We start from the raw sequence: 13,725 nt of genomic DNA on the forward strand, positions 1-13,725 counted from the left end.
CCAATCCCATCAAAGATGGCCTTGCCCTGTTTGCCGAAGCGTGTGGCCATGGAAGGAGAGGCTTCGGCTAGACAAGGACATAGGGCATAGAGAGGACCATGGCTGGTTAGAAGGTGCATCTCTAGAGTGACAGTGATGACGCTGATACTGATGGCGATGATGGCCACGATGATTTGTACCATTTACTGAATGCGAAGCACTCACCTCTCGCCTTGCCAAGCCTTCCGCATGCATATTCTGTGAGGCTTGTAAATCGGCTCTGTGCTCAGTTCTCAAAGAGATAGCGGGACAAGGAGGATTATGGAACCTGAGCAACTTCTTTAGTCTTTCCACCATGTGAAAATGGACAAGTCAGCAGGGTGACTTCTGGCACTACTTCCTTGCTAAAATAACGAAAGGGGCAATCCTAGTATCTCCACCCACCCCTGACCCAACATCATAAGAAGTATAAAAATGGAGGCATCTAGGGGCACCCGGGTGGCTCAGTTGGTTAAGCATCTGCCTTCGGCTCAGGTCATAATCCCAGGGTCCTGGGATCGAGCCCCACCTCGGGCTCCTTGCTCAGTGGGGAATCTGATTCTCCCTCTCCCTCTACTGCTCCCCCTGCTTGTCCTCTCTGTCCGATAAATAAATAAAATCCTAAAAAAAGAAGAAGAAGCAAAGATATATTCTCCTAGCTTCAAATCACCTTTTATGCTCTCTACTTGGGTATCTTAGGGGGCCAGAGGTGGGGCAGGAACCATTATGGGGGAAACTGCATGGACGTTGGAGTCTAATGGACAGGGTCTTGTCTTAGCACAGGTTACTGTAACAGAATACCATAGACTAGGTGGGTTAAAGAACAGAAGACTATTTTTCACACTTCTGGAGACTGGGAAGTTCAAGATCAAGGTGCCAGCTAACTGGCTCTTAGGAAATGTCTTTTCCCGGTTTGCAGACAGCTGCCTTCTCATTGTATCCTCACGTGGTGCTCTCACCACTCTTCTTATAAAGGCACTAATCCCATCCTGAGGGCTCTGTCCTCGTGGCCTAGTTACTTCCCAAAGGCCCCACCTCCCGATACCATTGCATTGGCGTCTCCATATATGAATTGGGGGAGCAGAGTGAGGGTTGGTGCAGGGGCAGGGGAACAAACATGCGGCCCATACCAGGTTTGAACCTTGAATCTGACCCTTACCTACACTCGGCCGACTTCCAATTCCTCGGTTGCAAAAAGAGGCCCATAAAGGCACGTGCCTTATGGATGCCTGGGAGGATTCAATGAGCAATGGCAGGGAAATAGGCAGCCCACTGCCTGGCACGTAATGGGTTCATCCCCTCTCCTCCTGTTTATACACGGGCCGAGGGCTGGAGCGCACATGAACTGGACACTCCTAGACTTGTAGGTGCAAACATGGAATGTTCTCTAATGTTCTCGCCCTGAGCACAACTCCTGGGCTCTCATCGGCAACCCCGGGCACATTTCATCATGCCCAGTCACTTCAGAATTTGGACTAGCCCCCTCCCTCCCTGGGGAGCCCCAGGGGCTCACTGGGTACCCGCAATGATGCCAGTTCAACAAGCATCCACGCCGGCTTCTGCCAGTTTCAATCCTTGTCTGGGAGCAGAAGCGTATGGGTCCAGAGCCACAGTCCAGCTGGGGCCCTGTGGCAGAGCGAGCAATTGTCTCAGGTCCCCAGTTTTAGCTCCTAAAGCTCCACATTCCAGGAAACCCTCAGTCCCAAGCAAGCCGGGATGGTTGAGCATCCTACCCCATGAGCCTCTCCATGCCCTCACCAACCTCCAAGACTCTCAAGACTTCTCCCGGCTCCCAGTGGTGCTTCCACCCTCCTGAGTTCTGGCTGGGGAGAGGGAGGGCTCAGGCTGCTGGCCCTGCCCCGTGCCCCAAGGTCTGGGGCTCTGGAGGCTCCCACCCTGCCCACGTAACACCCATGGCTCACTCGGCCAGCGCCTCCGCTAAGCAGGCAGCCTGCAAACACCGTCTATAGACACCTGGGGGCACACTTTCTGCCCTTGGTCTTTCAGGCTTCAGTTCATCACCCTGGAAGTCAGGCTCTTAGAAGTTGAAAATCCTGTTCTCACCTGCAAAGCCTGACTCTTGCTATCACGGATATCATCGGCTATCACTGCTATTCTCTGTGCTGGGAGTTTAAACTCTTTTTTCAATTCAATTAGCCAAGATACAATACATCATTAGCTTTTTATATAATGTTCGGCAATTTAAGCTTTTTTTAAAGATTAATTTATTTATTAGAGAGAGAGCACAAGCAAGGGGAGGGGCAGAGGGAGCAGGCTCCCCAATGAACAGGGGATCGATCCCAGGACCCGGAGATCATGACCTGAGCCAAAGGCAGATCCTTAACCAACTGAACCACCCAGGTGCCCCAAGTTTAAACTTGTTTTAATAAGAGCAGATAGCATTTATTGAGTGCTTACTGCTGGCCAGGCACTGTTCTAGCATTTTACACCTGTCAGCTGTTTTTGATCCTCGTGATCTCTTAGTATGCTGTTACTGGCACCCTCCTCTTAAACTGTAACCCAGAATACAGAGAGACTTGTAAGGAACTTGTCCAAGGTCAGACAGCCAGCTGGTTGGTGTGGCATTGGTGCTGATTTCTGGCAAACTGGGCCGGGGGACTTATTTTTAAGTATGTCTCTTTTCTTTTATTAAAGTAGGTTGGGTTCATTGTGTTTGTTCTGTGTGGAGAGAAAGGTACAGGCGCGGGGTGGAAGGTCGTGGAAAATAAACAGAAGTCTGTGCCTCCCAATTTTATCCCAAGAAGAACAAAGGGGAGGAACCTGGGTGGTTCAGTCGGTTGAGGGACTGCCTTCCTCTCATGTCATGATCCCGGGGTCCTGGGATCAGGTCCCAGGTCTAATAGAGAGCCTGTTCTCCCTCTGCCCTTCCCCCCATTCATGCTTACCCTCGCTCTCTCTCTCTCAAGTGGATAAAATAAAATTTATAAAAAAAAAAAAAAGAAGAAGAAGAAGATCTGGAATGAGGCAAGTATGACCTCTAACACGAAAGAAAGAAGAAAGAAAGAAAGAAAGAAAGAAAGAAAGAAAGAAAGAAAGAAAGAAAGAAAGAGAAAAGAAAAGAACACAGAAAGATGGTCCGGTGCCTAGCATCACAACAGTGGTGGCATGAAATGGTGAAAGGGACCTAAAGGTCACTGCTAGAGGGCCGATCTAATTAATTCAGCCTGATACTGGCTTTCTGTGGAGAGGCAGAGTGGGGGTGCGGTGGGGTGGAAAAGCAGGTGCTCCAACGTGTTGTGTGCTTGCTGAAGTGCGCCACCTGTCGGGTGCCCCCCCTACCCTGCCCCTACGATGGCTCTCGTTCCATTCTCCTTGACCCTGGGGGTCTCTCCCCAGGCCCCCCAGCCCTGCCTGCACAGCCCCTTACACTCCGCCCTCCAGTAGCGCTCAGATGCCCCCTTCCTGACCCCTTATCAGGGGTCTCTCCCTGACAAGGCCCATCTTGTCCCCCAACTCTGATGTCTCCCCGCTCCCAGCAAGAGCTCAGCACCCTTTCCCCCCTCCTGGGGTCTCTCCCACCTACCCCCTGCAGGGCCTGCCCAGCCCCTTCCTGCGCTGCCCATCGCAGCGACTCCTGGACCGCGTGGTCCGGCGCTACGCTGAGGTGGCTGACGCTGGCAGCATCTTCATGGACCACTTCACTGACCGCGACAAGCTGCGTCTGCTCTATACCCTCGCTGTCAATGCTCATCCCATCCTCCTGCAGGTAGGCAGTGACCCCCGCCCAGGGAGGGGCTTCATGTCTGGCTCTGAGGGGACCAGCCCCCGGGTTGAGCTCTCTTCCCTTTTACCTAAAGCCTTGGGGCCACCACCTGGAGATATGCCCTGCAGCCATACCTGGGGAGGAAAGAAAAACAGAAGTATTGTAGCTGTCCATCAGTAGGGGAATGGTCAAATAAATGAAGGTGCACTAGGACCTGGGGATCCCACGGTTAACGAGACAATCATGGTGGCCGCTGTCTCCTTGTAGCTTCCAGTCCAGCGCTGGCGACAAGACACTTAGCGAGCCAGCAAGCGTCTGCAGAGCGTGTGGAGCCCACTCACACCCATTTGCCCCACATCCCAAGGGTCAGGACACTCACGCTGCGGACACAAAGGAAACTAGGCAGCGGGAGGAAAGAGTGGAAAAAGGAGGAGGGCTACGGAGAAGAGGGAGGAGGAGGAGGGAGAGGAGGGGCAGAAGAAGGAAGAGGAATAAGAGAGGGAAGAGAGAAAGGAGAGGGCGGGGAAAGAAAAGAGAAGCTGCAAGTCGAGGAGGAAAACACCACAACAAAGACACTTAATGTTTATTTTCAGAATTAATTACATAATTATTAATTTCATCATTTAATTTTAAATATAATTGTATATAATTATTAATATATATAGTCAATGATCATTGATATATTATTATATTATATATTTGGTCTATATTATTAATTAATTGGTATATATCTATTATCTATAATTATTCATTATTTATTATACACAATTATATAATGTTTATTATATATTATTTGTTATATATAATTATACAATATGTAACTAATATATAATTATTATATATAACAAAATATGTAATATATAATATGATATAATACATATAATTATATATAGCAATTATATTGTGTATCATATATATCATATATATTATATAATAATCACATAGATTATAATATAATCTATATGATGAATATACTATATCAATATATTGTAATTATATAATAATTATATGTAATATTATGATATATAACATAGATTATATAATATATAATATATAATAATTATACATAATAATATAACTATAATACATTAGTTTGTCATAATATATAATTATACGAACTGTATATAAACTATCTAATATATTAATAATCATAATATGAGATATACAATTATTAATATATTAATATAAAACTTGCTGTTTTGTGCACATTTATTAATATATGAGTAATTAATATAGATTGATATATACTCAGTGAGGTGCGTTCACTTATTGAGCACCTGCTGTGTACCGTGTTTTGTGTTGAATGTTTTACATAACAATTCCACAATCCCACCAAAATATTATTATTATCCCCTTTTCCAGATGAGGTAGGTGAGGCTTAGAGATGTGAGGTGACTTGACCACAGTCACTTAGCTAATGTCAGCAATGGAACCAAACCCAGACAGAGCTGTCTGACTGCAAGGTCTGTATGCTAAAAGCTGCCTAGTAATACTGACATCTTAAATCCTAGAGAAGGAGAAGGAATTGCTGGTTGTCCCTCCCCGGAGTCTTCTTTTCCCAGCATCCTAAGATCGGTGATGGCAGCCGACTGCTGAGAGGCCTGGGCTGGAACCTCCACCACCCTGAGCCCCACCCAGAAAGAGCCTGGATCTGCCCTGAGGCTGCACAATTAGACCTGCCCATGGGGCTCAGGACTTCCCTCCATGGCCCTCGGGTGGCAGTGGTCCCGGGTGGGCAGGGGAAGGAAGAAAAGGTTCTTCACAACAGGCGGCTGGGTTAAAATGGGCAGAAGACCACAGAAAATTGTCGGAGAGGGGGATAACGTCTTTTTTTTTTTTTTTTAATAAGGAAAAGGGGGCGAGGGGGGGCAGGTGCAGCATCTCTGAGCAGGTAGTCGCCCTAGCCAGGCAGATTCATCCAGAGCCAGAGCCGTAGTTCCCCAAACTCGAGCCCACCAAGGGCCGCTGTCATGATTTTTGCTCTTTCCCAGAATCTGTGCCCGCACTATTATTTTTAAAAAACATTTTCCTTTACATCGGCCTGAACTTGACCCTCTTGTTTCACCCCATGGCCTCTTCCTAGGCAGGGCTGTCTGTGAAATCCCAAATACGAGTCATATTTTTTTCAACTCTTGAAATAAACATAGTCCCCTGAATCCGGAAGCTCATGAAAAATCGCCCCTCGTTTGGGGAACCTGTTGAAATGCATCCGCTGCCTGGAAATAAGGGCTGCCTTTTCCGAATGCCTTCATCCACCCACGATGGAAAGAAAGGGGCACGGGGTCCGTGGTCCAAGAGGTAAAAAATAGGCTGAGGGACACGCGGCAGAGGCGTTTGGAGACAGAAGGGGTGCGGTGAGAGGCAGGGGAGGAGCGGCTTCTCGGCGATGTTCTCTCTCATTCCCGAACACCTCCCCCGTCCTGCTCTGCAGATCTTCCCGGGCGCTGAGGGCTGGCCGCTTCCCAAGTACTTGGGCTCCTGCGGCCGATTCGCGGTCAGCACCGGCACCAGCCCGCTGCGCGACTTCTATGGCGCCGCCCCGGAACAGGCGGCCGACCTGGCCTTCCAGCTCCTCGCCGTCCTGGAGTCCCTGAGGAGCAACGACCTGAACTACTTCTTGTACTTCACCCACGTCGACGCGGGCACGTTTGGCATCTTTAACAACGGGCATCTGTTCATCCGGGATGCCAGCGCCTTGGGCGTCATCGACAAGCAGGAAGGTATCCAGCGTGGGCCTAGCTGAGCCGCTGGCAGAGGGGAAATCAGGGTGACAGGAGCCAGGGAGAGGTGATGGGGGGAGGGGGATCGTCGCACCCCAGGGCCTTTCTGGTCTCCGTGTGTCACTGTGAGAGAAGCCCCAATTCGTAAAATGTCCTCTTCCCCTTTTGAGTCTGGGCTCCAGCTCCATCTCCAAAGGGGAACTGGACTTGACTTTGTCCATGGTGGTCTTCTGCATGGCCTCCCTGGCCCCGCCTAAACCCTCAGGGCGCTGCTGGTGTCTAATGCAGGTCAGTGTGGCGCTGGGCACCTGCCCTGCCCCTCCCCCCACACACGCACCATCTCTGGGTCTACCTCCTCAGAGCCTCTCTCAGATGTTTCCAGACTTTATCTCACACGTACCTATCTGGCTGATGCCCTAGTGTGGACCTTCGCTTTTTCCAGACTTTCTAGACTGAAAGGCATGGCTTCGAATGTGGGTTGTGAGGGAACTGGGTTTCTCCCCACCCTCAGGGGCTCAGCCAGGATTGTAGAACTCTTTGAACATCCCAGTCTCTAGCAGTGACCACATTTTCTTAGCCCAGTCACAGAACAGAGGATTTTCTTGTCTGATCTCTGATTTTGCTGATAAGAGAAAGCCTCCGAAGACTGACCTGTGAAACCACACTGACTCATTTCCTGAGTCACCTTTATTAAAAAGAATCGAGTCGGAAGAAAGGAGGCTGATGGCAGAATACTGGTCAACGGAAACCACTGCGCTGGGCAGGCCCCAGGCCCCTTTTGCATCCTTATTCTACATCACCTGCTGTTTCTCCCAACTCTGTCTTCCACAAGGGCGGACGAGATGGGTCCTAGCGATTTCTTGCATTCACCCGTTCCCTAATAATAATGGGAGGATCACAGTGTGGGTTTGAGCCCTACATTTAGAAGCCCAGCCTCGGCAGGGATCAGCGCATTTTCCATGCCCCGGCCTCTTCCTGCCACAGCACAGAGTCCCTCCCGTGTTGTCCTCAGCAGGGACCACTGTGTCCCCAAGCTCTAACTCTCCTGGTGACAGGAAATGCTAGGACCCTAAACATTCATCTAGCAATTCTAATCAGTGGTGCCACCCCTCCTTTCCCCTGCAAGAGGCGCAGGTCGTGCGGTGCGTAACATCGTGCATCTCTCTCTTCTAGGAAGCCGGGCAGCCACTGGGGCGGTAGGAGAGAGTAGAGACATCTTTAGCTGCCTGCTTTCCGGCTGCCAGGTTAAGCTGCCCTCCTGCTACACCATCCCAGAGAAACAGAGCCTGGTGCTTGTGTGTCGGCAGCTACTACCTCCGCTCCTCCAGGGGAAGTTCCCCTCCCCAGTGCAAGAGGAGATAGACACCGCACTCAGCCAGTGTGGGGAGGACTCCCTCCCGGACCCTGAAGTCCTTGGGGCCGCCAGCCGGCTGAAGGACATCTTGAGGCCCCTGAGAACCTGTGACCCCAGATTTGCCTACCGTTACCCAGACTGCAAATATAACGATAAGTTCTGAGGGGCTGGAGCCTTGCCGGCCTTGGGGGACAACATTCCTGGCTCTCCCTTGCCCAGGAGGGTAGCTGCAGGGTTGAAAGAAGCAGCTGCATCCTGGGACATTTGGAGAGATGGGCTTCATTTTCCAGGGAGAGAGGAACACTCTGACAACCAGAGGGGAGTCGTGCTGCAGGGCGCTGTTGCCCCTCTTGGCTACAGCGTCACAGAGAAGCCTGGAGCTGGGCAGCAGAAAACCGGACCACGACCGCAGACTCTCACCGGACCTTGCTGAGCCCTGGTGTCCTCTGTTCTCCGGCAGACTCTCGAATTAGTGAAAGAAGACAGGGATGTGAAGGGCCAGGGACATGTATAAGAGGTTACAAAGAGTGTTCCAGAAGCGCGTGCAGGCATGACACATAGGACAGAGCCGTGGAGGTAGAGGTTGACATAGAGGGAAGGCAGGGGGAAGGTGAGGCCCCTGGCTAGGACCATGTCAGACTTAAACAAGAAGTGCCCCCTCCCTGCTCCCCGTGCCTTTGCACTAGCCCTTCTGCCACACTTGCCACACTGCCACAGGGTGTGGGGACTGCAGGCTGAGGAAACACATGGACAGGGCCACATTCTGGGTGCCTAGGGCCCTGTGTGCTCCTGTGAGGCACCTCGTGATGTGGGAAGGAGCCCCGGGTGAGGAGAGATGAGCTGTGGGCTATGGGCCAATGTGTTCTTCCGGGGCCTCTGAGAAGCAGGTGTCAAGACAATGGCAAGACAGTCAAGGATCCTACAGGATCACCGCACAGAAGGGAAGAAGGAGGTATTGCCGATCTGAGCCCAAGTGAGGGAGAGAAGGTCAGAGGGGGCCTTCTATGACTGGCATTGGTGCTATCTGAAGGAAGGTTCCACAAGGCCCTGCTGCACTCCATTGCTGGCAGGGAACAGCCCATAGGAAGCGTGGCCTTGGCCTCACCGCAAAGACAGACTTCAGAGTGCACCATAGGGCCCGCAACCTGCTCTGCTCCCTGGAGCACGAGGCCTGAGCAGGACACAGCAGCCACAGCTGGGGCCCCAGGCCAGCTCTGTCCTCACCACGGCCTCCAGTGTAGCAGTTGAGGGAGTCTAAGAATTTTCACTCAAACTTGGCCTTACGAGTCATGGCAACAACATTTTTTCAAGGCCATCCAACAGAACGTATTTTATTCAACAGTTTGTTAGTTTCCTTTATACCTTTGAAATATTTAGTTACATGGTATGTGGGCCTCCATGTGGATTCTTGCCCTGGCCCCTTAAGCCCTAGTGGGGGCTCTCTGGACCTTTTTCCAGTCTCCCTGTCAGCCTCCTCTCTTCCCCTCTGAATTGGCACCTTTAGGTCAGAATGCCGGATTTAATAGCTCTCATACTACAGATGGGGAAACTGAGGCCCCAGAGGAAGAGCAACCTGCTGAGATAGTCCTTGCTCCTCTTGCCTTCCTCTTTGTCTTCATTCATACCCTGCTGATATCCTGTCCTACCCAGTTTGGGTCCCTTCATTCACGTTTAAACATGGGCCAAGAAAAGTCCTATCTCATTGTCCACTAGGTTGCTTGTCTTGGGGGGTTTGTTGACGGCTCCAGGCACTAACTCCCAGGGCAACTACGATAGCAGGGATGGCAGGCCAAGCTTCTGAAAGGGCAGGCCTGGGCTGCCTGACAGTCTGAGATAGTTGCCTTCTGGCTCGGTTTGGAGGGGCGAGGACTGACCACCTTTCCTAACACCTGTCTTTCCGCCCAGTGAATCTGGTTTGTGACTTCTGGCATCCAGAAGCACAAGAGGAAAATTTTCTGTTGGTTGATGCCACCCATTTTGTTGTAATATGTTAAGGCAGCCACAGGAAACTGAGACACACCCCGAACCCCCGTCTTATTTTCTGCTTGGAGAGAATGCAACTTGCAGTATTCACCAAGGCTAGTCTATAGGGATGGGTTCAAAGTCCCGGCCCGGCCTGACCATGAGGGAGTGTGCTATGCCATCTGTTCCCGGGCTGAGACTCAGATGGTTCCATTTCAGCACTTACTAAGTGCCACGTGTCATCTTAGACCCTGTCTGAGTCTTACCTTGACCCAGAGCTTTTCCTGACAGCCCGGCCCCCAGGGAGCTCTTTCTGAATCCCCTCTCTGTCCCCCTGAGGCATGGGTCTCATTGTTGAGAGGCCCATTCAAATGAGGCCCATTTGAATCTCCTGCAAAGGATATTCCCAATGCGCCTTACGCTCCCACCCTGCTGAGAGCAGCCTCCAGAGGGCAGTAGTGAGCACCCTTTGTGTTCTCCACAGCAAGACTTGGAGCAGGAGCTCCTGAGGGTGGAGCCTTCATGGACTGGATTAGCGCCCTTCTAAAAGAGACCCTAGAGAGTCCCCTTGCCCCTCCTGCCACATGAACATGCAGGGACGAGATGGCCATCTATGGCCATCTCTCCAGACACCAAACCTGCTGGTCCCTTCATGTCAGACTTCTCAGTCCCCCAGAACCATGCGAAAGAAGTGTCTGTTGCTTGCCAGCCCCCAGGTCTGTGGTATTTAGTTACAGCTGTTCAAACAGACTGAGACGTGCTGCTGGGCACATGCAGCACGAAGCCGCTTCCTCCAGAGTTTTGCTAGCTACTGCCTCTTCCGCCTGCAGGACCAGCTCCCTAATTTGTGGGGCCTCCTGTTATTGGGATTGGCCAGACAATAGAGCATGAAACTGAGTGCGGGCTCCATGAGACTGAGGAGCTTGCATGCCCATGAACCTGGCCCTGGGTGCCTGAGAACACTAACTCTTCACTTGGCGGAGAATGTTCCTGGGGTTCATTGGTATCTCCTTTGACCTCACCACCAAGGGGACTAGGCGTGAGATCAGAGGCAATACACACAAAAAACTGGACAACTACCATGGCAAAGGAACTGATCTACGAGAACACATGCCACCCACCGCAGCCACGACTTCGTGGGAGGAACCACAGCCTGGCGGTCAAGTCCGACTCTTCACAGGAGGAAACCTGTTCAAGCGTTCGCTCAAAGTGACCATTTTTTGGTCTCCTGCTTTCCACTCCTCCCCTGTAGTATCTGACTTCTGTCCGTCAGTGATTCCATGAGCCTGAATGTTTCCTCTAGGGTTAAAAAAGAAATAGTTTGCTAAAGAAATGAATCAATACGTTGCTGGATTTATATTCATCTGGGAATACAGCCCTGGAATCAGACAGACCTGCTTTCAAGTAATGATTCTGCTGGTTCCTGTGTAGCCTTTGGCACCTTGCTTAACCTTTCTGAGCCTGCATAAAATGGGGAGGAAAGGCTCTGCCCTTGCAGGGTTACTGTCCTAGTTCAGTGATACAATGTCTCTCAAGACCCTGGCACATATAGGCATTCTGTATTTGAAGGCAAATGTAGGGCAAGAATAGAGGGTCTCCTAGCTCAAAGGATTCCCCACACAGCCAAGGAAAGTGCTGCAGGCTCTGGCAGGCCCCTAATCCTGGCCCCAGGGCTCTGCTCCAGCCCAGAGGAACCTGTAAGGAAACCAGAATGCCGCAGGCTGGTGGGCAGTGTGGGGTCATTGTTAACCCCTCCCCCCTGATCGTGAATGACAGCTGGGCAGCCACTATACTCACTTCCCCAGCCCAGCCCTCCCCCAGGCTCAGAAGGGTAATGTAGGGGGCCTTGGGAAGTCCATCCATGCTCAGTACTGAAGAGAATAGCAGAAGCCAGTGAGAAGGCTCATCGAAAGCTGTTGTCTCATCGCCTGTGCACAGAGATGTGGCTTTTCTGCCCACTTCAGGCATATTGGCCACATAGGCCAGCACAGCTGGGCTTGTGTGCACACAGGTATACTTGTGGTCTGTCTGCAGCTCTTTAGGATGCCACTTGGCAAGTTCCAGTTGCAAGTCATGTGGGAGTGTCATCGCCCAGGCAGGTGGCCATGAATTTGCAGACATAAATACCCTCCAAAGGGCGACTGAGAGGCACAGACCAGCAGAGAGGAGCTGGGCAACCAGTTCAAGTGGCTCGCCCCATGTAGCTCTTCGTAGGAACAGACAAGGAGAGGAAGCACCCCCGTTCCCACTAGGGTGTCAGGTCCTAAACTGGCCCCTCTTGGAAAAGTCAGCACATCAAATTACTTGCTGCAGTGTTGCTTGTAATCAAAAAATACTGGAAACGACCTAAGTGTCTGTGCATGGGAGAATGGTTGGCTAAATCCATGACACCTCCACACAGTGGAGTGCCATGCTGTTTTGCAGACAAATACGAACAATCTCTATGAACTGGTACGAATGATCTGCAAGATAGCCCACTAAACGAGAACAACGTAAAAGCAAAGCACCAAGAGTATTTAGAGGATGCAACCTTTCGGGTAAGAAAGAAAGAGTATGGGGTGCCTGGGTGGCTCAGTGGGTTAAGCCCCTGCCTTTAGCTCAGATCATGATCTCAGGGTCCTGGGATCGAGCCCCACATTGGGCTCTCTGCTCAGCGAGGAGTCTGCTTCTCCCCTCTCTCTCTCTGCCTGCCTCTCTGCCTACTTGTGATCTCTGTCAAATAAATAAAATCTATAAAAAAAAAAAGAAGAAGAAAGAGTATAAGCAAATATTTATGTATCTGCTCACCAGAGAAAGAGAGAATAAACCAGAACCTAATGAGATTGGTTACCTTCAGGGGGTGGTGGGAATGGGATGGAAAGAAGGGAGGAATGGGAATGGAGGGGGGGATGAAGAGGGAGTGAACCTTCTCTGAGTATATTTTTTTTTTATAAGTCTGACTCTTAGAGCCATGGGAATGCCTCACACAACCCACAAATAAATAATTAAGATTCCCCCAGGATGTGGGTTGCACTAAGAAGCAAGACAGATGATAACGAGCAGACCTAACTGTGTTACACATGACTAGGATAACCACACCAAAGAGCTAGCCTAAGCAACTTGAAAAGTAAGCATTTGACTACAACAGTATAAGGCTAAAGGCAAAAGAACCACACATATGACTGAAAATCGTTAGTTTTGTGCTGTGTGAATTTCACCTCAAATTAGAACAAGAGAGGGGACAAAGAATCATGCACAAAAAAAAAAAAAAAATGTGCTCTAGTTAGTAAATATTTGTCCCATGGGGATGCGGTTTAGCTGTTTCAAAATTATTTTAAGTGTTGAGTAAGTAAGTAAATATATTGTGGATAATGAGATACAGACTTCTTAGCATTGGACAAGGGAACAAGGAAAGAGGGAAGGCAAATTTGAACCCTCTAAGGTTGGATTGGAATTGGAGGTATTACTAAATATTGTAATAATTGGAGGTATTACTAAATTACTAAACAATAAATTGGAGGTATTACTAAAAATAGGATTTTTGCTTTGGATACACAAATGGATAGACACAGAAATAAAGATGTGAGTGTTAGAAATATATTTCCCAGCTCTGTCTCTGAAAAGGCCTATAAACAGCGACACCCCCCACTACCTGGTGTCCAGATCTTGGTTTCTCCAGTAAAAAGAGACCAAAACTCTTCAGAGAAATGGCTGATTCCAAAACTAAGAAAGCAGAAGATGACTCTGGAATAAGCTTATGTGGCCAGAAAGAAAAGAAAAGCCCAAAAAATTGTGGGCACAGAAGCCAACTTGAAGAGACTCTCTGTAGCCAAATCTGAGACAATCTGAACTACAGAATAAATAGTGATAGTCATAGATTCTAATGCACAAATAAAATCAATTCTTATGAGACCATACTGATATAAATACTCAAATAAGTAAATAAGTAGGGGAAGCAAGAACTCTTT

At 49.8% G+C, this 13,725-nt stretch overlaps 1 protein-coding gene across 2 annotated transcripts in view; it reads left to right on the forward strand.

Annotated features, from left to right (window-relative positions):
• The window catches only part of DIPK2B (divergent protein kinase domain 2B), a 34,670-nt gene extending 22,149 nt beyond the window's left edge, over nt 1-12,521 (forward strand). Inside the window, exons 3-6 of one of the 2 annotated variants that reach the window (XM_082718205.1) lie at nt 3,572-3,745; nt 5,305-5,496; nt 6,174-6,462; nt 7,636-12,521. In XM_082718205.1, coding sequence (XP_082574331.1) covers nt 3,572-3,745; nt 5,305-5,496; nt 6,174-6,462; nt 7,636-7,979 — 999 coding nt within the window. In that variant the 3' untranslated portion in view covers nt 7,980-12,521. The remainder of the gene's footprint in view (nt 1-3,571; nt 3,746-5,304; nt 5,497-6,173; nt 6,463-7,635) is intronic. The other variant, XM_082718206.1, reaches the window with a different exon arrangement.
• The last annotated feature ends 1,204 nt before the right edge of the window (nt 12,522-13,725 follow it).

The sequence above is a fragment of the Mustela nivalis genome (assembly GCF_964662115.1).
Source record: "Mustela nivalis genome assembly, chromosome: X".
Classification (NCBI taxonomy): domain Eukaryota; kingdom Metazoa; phylum Chordata; class Mammalia; order Carnivora; family Mustelidae; genus Mustela; species Mustela nivalis.